The sequence below is a fragment of the Sinocyclocheilus rhinocerous genome, unplaced genomic scaffold (genome assembly GCF_001515625.1).
Source record: "Sinocyclocheilus rhinocerous isolate Xijiao unplaced genomic scaffold, SAMN03320098_v1.1 scaffold289, whole genome shotgun sequence".
Classification (NCBI taxonomy): Eukaryota; Metazoa; Chordata; class Actinopteri; order Cypriniformes; family Cyprinidae; genus Sinocyclocheilus; species Sinocyclocheilus rhinocerous.
The window spans coordinates 591039-599535 of NW_015636845.1; the positions used below are offsets into that span (position 1 = coordinate 591039).

General features: G+C 36.2%; 1 protein-coding gene across 1 annotated transcript in view; it reads left to right on the top strand.

Moving 5' to 3' along the window:
• Positions 1 to 8497, top strand: part of LOC107748174 (neural cell adhesion molecule 2-like) — a 69812-nt gene that overhangs the window by 58058 nt on the left and 3257 nt on the right. Inside the window, exon 17 of the mRNA XM_016562876.1 lies at positions 6256 to 6460. Coding sequence (XP_016418362.1) covers positions 6256 to 6460 — 205 coding nt within the window. The remainder of the gene's footprint in view (positions 1 to 6255; positions 6461 to 8497) is intronic.

Here is an 8497-nt window from a genome sequence, read left to right on the forward strand (position 1 = left end):
GTGAGGGCTTTTCCATCTTCTGTGCATCCACAGGCTCTTTTGTTTTGGTTTATTACGACTATGGGAAATGTCAGCAGTTGCATCGCTTGAGAGAATGCATTTAATGATGTTGCTGATATGCGCATACAGAGATATACAATGCAGCACTCATTAAATGGAGTCAAGTAGGATTTCAAATTGATATGACTTTTAAACACTGGTATCATAAATCAAACAGGCCGACTTTCTGTTACCCGTAATATGAGAAACATAAAACAAGGTTTCTCTCTCCCAGTGATTCAAAATATAATGCACATTAATTTTTATTCTCTGGGTACACCTCTGGCAGAGATGTTGTCGTGCTACTTTATTGTATATCCTCAGTATTGATGAGGAACAACATGAGTAACTGGAATTGTTTGCAGTCTGTGAATTTGTGAAGAATGTTGCTGCCATGAAGGAGATGAAGTATATGAATACAGTGAATTAAGCTAACAGTCATTTTTACATTTAATTGTACAGGACTAAAATCAGGTCTACACTACCGTTCAAGAGTTTTGGGTCAGTAAGACATTTAATAAAGGCTCCATTTATTGATCAAAAATACAGTTTAAAAAAAAGCTATATTTCGAAATATTATTACAATTTTAAAAAATGGTTTCTGTTTTTATGTATTTTAAAATGTAATTTCATCCTGTTTTGGCAATGCTGAAATTTCAGCAGCCTTACTCCAGTCTTTAGTGTCACATGATCCTTCATGAAAATATGAAAATATTTTTTGAAGATTCTTCAATGAATAGAAGGTTTTAAAAAAATGCATTCATTTGACAACATAAATGTCTTTTTGATCACCTTAGCTGAATAAAAGTATCAATTTCTTTAAAAAAAAATTATACTGACCTTAAACCTTTAAATGGCAGAATGGACATGCTTCACTTTTCTTGACTTTCCGGATGCAGTATTGCAATCTTGATTTGATGAAGTGGTGTGCTGTAGTCAGTTACCTGAAGTTTATTTGTTTTCTGTCATCAGAAGTATACATTTTAAGATCCATTAAATGTGAAGTGCATAACAATAGATTGTGATTTTCTCATGCAACATGTTTGAAGAAACTATTTGAATTAATGTCAAAAGTAGCATAGAAATCTTTCGGCATTTCTCAAATAAACCAGCTTACTCTGATGCAATAACTACAGCTTCTTAACTCAGATTCCAAACACTAATCATGGTTTATCCTTGCACCAGTGAACCAGTTAATGTAGAACACTGACACATAAAGCAGTTTGTGTTCATAGTTTGGTTTATTACAGAGGGTCAAATGCAAAAGCATTGAATTACCTGAATCCTTATCTTGCACATAATAGCTCGAAATATTGACTAGTAAAGCAATCAAGGAAAGATAAACATATTGAATAAGTCTTTGTCAATGCTGAAGGGCTATTTAGCAGAATTACTAATGACAAGGTTCCTTATTTTTAACTGAAGCAGTGAAAACAGGTATAAGTGATTGATCTTAAGTTTGTAGAAGGTAAGATGTCAGACTCTGATCTTTATCATCTCTGTCAGCTGTTTTTTTCTCCTTTTGTAAAAAAGGTATTGAGCTTCTAGGGAGAGGGGGGGGTGTAACAAACATTCCTTGGTGTAATGTGTTTAGTTGCAGTCGGTCAATACGTTTTGAAGTTCACAGCGTGGAATCACAATTAGGATTGCATAATGTTTTGCGGTTGGGAATTGTACATTTTTATCATTGTACATTGTAAAAAAGGTGAGAGGTTTTAATACCCTCATGGCGTACCTGACCTAATTAAGACAATCGTAAATCAATGGAGGTCAGGTCAATGGAGACTATTAATCTTGATCATCTCTACGTGCTGCCCTCTCTATTCTCTCATTACACAGCAATAGAACATTGAGTTTCATTTATGGGCATGTCATATTGTTCTCGTTAAAAGAAAAGGTCTGAAACCAAGTCCATTAAAGCCCTTATTTCCTAATGTGGCTTGACTTCTTATAAGATTAGAATGGCTCTTTGTTGACGGTTCCAGCTGGAAAAGATTCCAGCAAATGAAAATGGACCTGTTGTTTTACTGCTGTCTATTACAACTGATCATACCGACCATAAATAAGCTTTTTTGGCTTCAAGAAGAGAAATAAGCGAAGTCCATCCAGCTAGCTAGAGTACTGCCATTCATTCTAAAGCCAGGTGTGTGACGTTATAAATCAGAAGGTATCAGACATTTCCTTAAATAACACAAGCAACAATGTGTCTCCAATACAGAGAAAGGAAAAACATTGTAGAGTTTTTAAATATTTTTTAAAATATCTTCAAAACAATGTGCGATTTGCAGAAGATACAAAGTCATACAGGTTTGAAACCGCATGAGGGTGAGTACATGATGTCATTATTGTATAAAAATTATGTTAAAATAAAATTAATGAAAGATGTTTATTGAAACATACAGAACAACAATCAGCAGCAAAAATTATTTCAGAGCCTCCATTTGAATGTGAAATTCATGATGACATTCATTTGGAATTATGTTGTGTTCGTACATAACCAACTAATGAAATGGTTACTATAATGTTAATTTTCATTGATACACTTCAAGCGTTATAGAGAATTCTATTAAAGGTATGGAAAAGTGACGTCTAATTGGTGCCACTTGACACCCATTTCATTCGTTCTGACCCATCAGTCCAACCTCATACTGCGCAAAGACATCTTTGCCACTGATAATGGCTATCCTGACGGCAGTCGGTCTATTAATCGTTTAACGGCTAGAGGGTCCCTTCTGCTCGTCAAGCATAGCGTCTTAATGAGCGTCAGAGTCTTTAAACCATCATTATGGAGTCATGCTTGGCTTGTGTCCTCTGTGTAGGTAGTGCAGGGGTTGCTGGGCCAGCATAGGGTGAGGAGAGGAGGAGGAGTCTTAAACTCGAGAACTTTTCCATAATGGCCAAAGCTTTAAATTACCTCAGGACTCCAGAAGGAAGCCTTTCAGCCTGAAGATAAGAAAACGGTCTCATTTTATGGAGTGCTCTTTGGGTTTTATGGGTTGATTAGTAAAAAAGGACCAAACTGTCACTGGTCAGCTCAATGATTTCACTTAATACAACCCAGGAAGCTATAAAAGTGCCATTTTAGGTGGGTACTTTGGCCGTTTAGTAGCTTGTAACAAAAAAAATGATATTTTTTTTCATGGCACATCTAATACATTTGGCAAAACATTTGCTTGACTGTTCATGAGGGCATCATTTCCACAGTATTTTACTATCTTAAGGCAAAGTCACACGGCACTGAATAACGACAACAGACACGTTTGTCGGGTTTGGTCAGATGAGTGTGTTACCTCTGTCGCCGTTTGTTGCCGTTGGTCGGCACTTGGTTTCGCGGCATGATTTATTGAGTCTTGGAATGTCTATGAAGGAACGTACTGTACTCTGGTGATTGTCGGTGTTGATCTCCGTCTGTCGTGAACTGACCTTAAAGCTTCCTTAGAAGATATTTACTTTGGTTTGACTGATTTGCATTCTTTAGACTTCTTCCTGTCCCCATGTGACATTTAAGTTATCATGAAATTGCATTTGCAATCCTATTTTCTTATTTAAATTATTGCATTTTGAGTGAAGCTAAATTTTAAATGAAAGAAAAGCAGGATGGGAATTTATTTTGTCCATCAGAAGTTGATTCAATCATGAAAAAGGATTTCTATATCAAAGAGTTTAAAAAGTTGGGACTGATAATGTCAGCACAGAAGTGAACGTCATTTCAGAATTGGAGAAAGTTCTTATATTGTGATTAAAGTTTGCCATGCATTTTTTTTGCTGGAATAAGTAACAACGATAATTCACAATAAAACCAAGAACAGGTATTATGGTAAAAGTTCTATTTTGATTTCATTTTGACTTAAAGTGGCATAGAGACCCCAATACACATTGTTTTTGTGACAAATGAGGACATAAATTTGTATAATGACAAGGGTATGACATAGGTATTACAAGGAGAAGGTGACTTTTCAGGACATTACCCCATGTCCCCACTTTTCAAAACGCATATAAATCACACAGAATGGAGTGTATTGAAAATCTGAAATAGCACACCGTTTTCTGTGAGGGGTAGGTTTAGGGGTAGGGTTGGTGTAGGGCAATAGAATATACGGTCTGTACAGTAGAAAAACCATTACGCCTATGGGATGTCCCCACTTTTCACAAAAACAAACCTGTGTGTGTGTGTGTGTGCGCGCACACCATTTCAGTTTGATTACACTCGAGAAAATGTTATATAATCAAACTATAAGGGTAATGACTGTAGCACACTTAGAAAGAGGCTTACTTGTTCCTGTCATAGCACATCAAATGCATTTGCCAAACATTTACGGGGCTATTCACAATGTAAGGGTGTAATTTCCATGGTATTTTACTATAATCTGAAACCTCCTCATAACAGATTTACTCTGGTTTGACTGAAGTCTATTTTTAAAACCCCTTCCTGTCTCCAGCTTTCAGCATTTATTGGTGTCGTAAGTGCAGAGGTAAGTGTTTGAATGATTAAGCGGCGCAGCTCAAAGGCTGAGGGATATACAGTACTTCAACCGTAAAGAGAGTGCATTAACGGGGTCTCACACGCTCCTGCTGCCTATACTTCACGCTGGAAGTTTTTCCATGTAAAAGTGTTCCAAACTAGAAAACCGTGGTTCTGTTTAAGCCCTACTTAGTCATGTATCAGCGTGACACAGCCATTAAGCCCCACACATGATTACAAGCTTCATTACCTTGTCAATCATCTGCTGGGATCCCACCCACAGACCTCCCTTCAGTCCAGACACAATCAATCGAGCTTGAGTTATTGCTTCTCATTGCTGAGTCTCAATCACCGTTCGTACTTAATTAATTGAGTGCGTTGAACTCAGATGCGGATGGATCACGCCCATTTGTGGAACTTCAGGATAAGTGATATTAACGAGATGCTAAATTGAGCTTCTAATGATGTTATAAATCAACAACAAATCAGCTATAGGAGCGGGGACATATTTCTCAGGGAGAGCGAGGCTCAAGATGGTGAAAAACAGATGCGTTGGCTGATAAGTCATGCATCAAAAGTAAAACCATACCAGGGTCAATAAATCTGAGGTCTTTGAGAGCAGCTTGTTCATGTATGAACTGATATGCTGTTGCATGGAGACATTTGAAAATAGTCAAAAGATCGTGATGGACAAACGATCTTCCTAATCTGAAGTTTTGAGGTCATAATCTTATAGGTTTAAATAAGGACAATTATAAACATCACAGTTCCTTCTGTAATGCTGATGTTGTTCATAGAATTTGAAATGCACATTCCTGGTTGAGGTGTCATTTAAGCAACACACTGTTATAGTTTTTGTTAATATTTTCAATTAAAATTTATTTTCATATAATCTGTTTTCACTTTAAATTTTGTTAAAGTTTTAGTGATTTTGTTGTGTCATTTTTATTAGTTTTGGTGTTTTATATATGTTTATATTTTTATTTATTAGTTTTAGTTTAGTGTTTTTTACAGTAGTTATTTTACACCGCAAATGTGGAAACCTGCAATTGATGCCTTAAAGAACTATTTCTACCTGTTTTAACCCATAAAAAAGTAGTTTTGTTGATATAAATTTGTCTTTAGGTTGATTCATTGATATTAAAAAATATTTTTGCTTTGAATAAAACCAGACAGCTACTGAATTGCTCAGTTTTCTCTTCTGTTTAGTATGCCTGTCTTCCTCCCATCTAACGTGTCACTTTTTTCACTCTGATGCCCTGTCACTGTGTCCAGATCAAACCACAGACTTCTGGGATGCTTTTGCTAATGGCAATGCTACTTTCAACAGCATGTGTGATTGATGTGTTTAGAGCAGCAGCGTTGCCCAGAAAGTTCCTTCAAAATGGATGTTTTCTTCTGAATAGGTTCTCAGACAGCCTCATTTTCTCATGCAGTCTTTAGAGTTTAAAAATGTCACCAAAGTTGCATCACCTTAAAGATAAACTCAATGCAAACTTAAATTACATGAGGTACCTACATTTAGTGTGTTGTTGGTAGAAGATTGTTGTTATATTATGTTTAATGAATGTTTTAATTTACTTTTACATCCCTTCCCAGTTCCAGCAATTGCTTTTGGCAATGACTATTTTATTTTATTTTTTACACAATTTAACTCTGGATTTTTATCTCTGAAATGTTAAAATAACTGTAGATAGAGTGTTGTGTTGTTGAGGCGCATCATTGATTGCTATGTGTGCATCCTGTCTCAGCAGATTCGCTGTTCAGTGGCCTAGGCCTGGGCGCAGTGGTTGGGCTGGGGTTAGCTGGCCTGCTGCTGCTGCTCGTGCTAGTAGACGTCAGCTGCTTCTTCCTGCGCCAGTGCGGCATGCTCATGTGCATCACCCGCAAGCTCTGCAGCAAAAAGACAGCCACAAGCGGCAAGAGCAAAGAGCTAGAGGAGGGCAAAGCTGCCTACCTGTGAGTATCCCTTCTGCATCAGTTATGCATTTATTTAACATACGCTATTTTCATCATATGAAAATTTGACGCTATTTCAAGAGGTTTAAAAATAAAGCAAAATACTTTTACAAGAAACAAGATATTACTTATTGAATTACCTTTTTAATTAAGTTATTTTATTTAATGACAAATTCAGTTGAATTTTTATTTGCCTTAGAAATGACAAAAATGTCAAATGTACAGGTACATGATACACTATTTTCTGTGACTTTAATTCCCATGTATTTACATGTATTGAAATTCTTATTTATGGCCTATATGCCATTGCATATTTAAGAAAAAAAAAAATTTTTAAAGTAAAAAAAAAAAAAAAAAAGCTTGCAATCATTTTCACTCAACACTGAAAAAAAAATAATTGGTGAAATAATTTCCACTAAAAAATTGCTAGTAAATTTCACAATCGATTACAAAAACAGCAAGTGACATATTAAATTGAATGTAACGTTTTGAAGTAGAAAAACTGAAATGGTATTTTCTTGTAAAACGTTCTCAAATGACAGCTTCAATCAGATATCAGTTAGAAAAAATAACATGCTACTTTCCATAGAAAGTAATAATGTAACATTATCAATTTTTGTTACGAGTACCACATTGAAGTGCATTACTTAAGTAAACGTAAAAGTAACATTACCTGTAAACCTTACACTGGCTATAACAGATTGTCATCAGTTGCCAGCAAGACATGCTGCAATACAAAGTCCTCAAGTTATGCAGAAATAGACAGGTGTGACAGAGCAACAGTTGTACAGTAGCAGTTAATCAGTATTTATTTCTGCATGTGCGTCAAAGAAGTACTTAGTGTGCAGTCTTATCAGTTTGTTGATTATAAATCACTCCTTTGACTTATGCAATCTATGGTTTATTGCTTGATGAGTATACTATGCGTTTTTGCCCCTGGCTAGTGTCTTCACGGTTCTTGACACATTTTCTCTGTAGACTTTGTCCTTTGGTTTGCAGGATCACTGATCTGTAGTTATGCAGTGCCAGTCTAAGTCTTTCCCAGCTGGAAAAACTCAGTTCAAAGAGATTAAGGGCTGTGATTGTCTTCAGCTCCGATAACAAGCAGCACGGCTTTGATGTTCTAGCATACAGAGGATTGCGTTCATCTGATATGCACTCTATACTTACCCAAAGGCACCGGCCTAGACTTTAATAATGTTATTAGAGTGATGATGATCCCAGTGAACAGAGGCTGGTTCCTTTCCAGTATAATCCTATGTGATGAAGAGCCACACAGGGGTCTTTGAGATAATGCACAGACACAACTGTGCGTCACAGTGCTCACTATGTGGCCCAAGAGGATCACACAAATTACCCATGAAAAACATACATCTATAAAACTTTGGTGACATTAGAGTTAACTTAAAATAGACTTTTTACTTTCATAATGTGATTCCCGAGTGAAACAAAATAGTAATGGGGTTTGAGGGGGGGTTTTCTTTTAGAATTGGTTGAATTGTGAGAAACATTTTTGTTGTTGTTGTTTTTAACCCATCTTTGATGGGTAGGAGTTTAAAAAGCTGGTGGGGTGAGCTGAGAATTGTAAGGGAAACAGGTCAATTTAGCTCAAAGGGAATCATTTACTTGCCTGTGTAAATGGGTTCCCTTTGTTGTCGTTGAAAAGGGGGTTTCCCGAGGTTGCTGATTGGATGGAAGTTCAGTAGTACAAGCCATGACCAAAAAAAGCTAAAGAGCTAAAAAAGGCATAATTTGATGGTGTCCTGAGTATTTAAGACGCATCCCAAATGGTGCCCTGACCAATTATAGCTCGGGGTGTTGCGATGTTTCTCCTCCCAATACATAAATCAAATGTTATCTTATCAGTCACATGGTCCGAATTTTCCCGCTCTTGCAGAGTATAATTTCTATAACAAGAATATGATACATTTGACAAAGTATTGATTGATAGAAACGTTTAAAGCATGAATTTTCACACTCATACATACCCAACATGAATATAATCCTATAAACTATTCAATAGTTATTCAAAATACA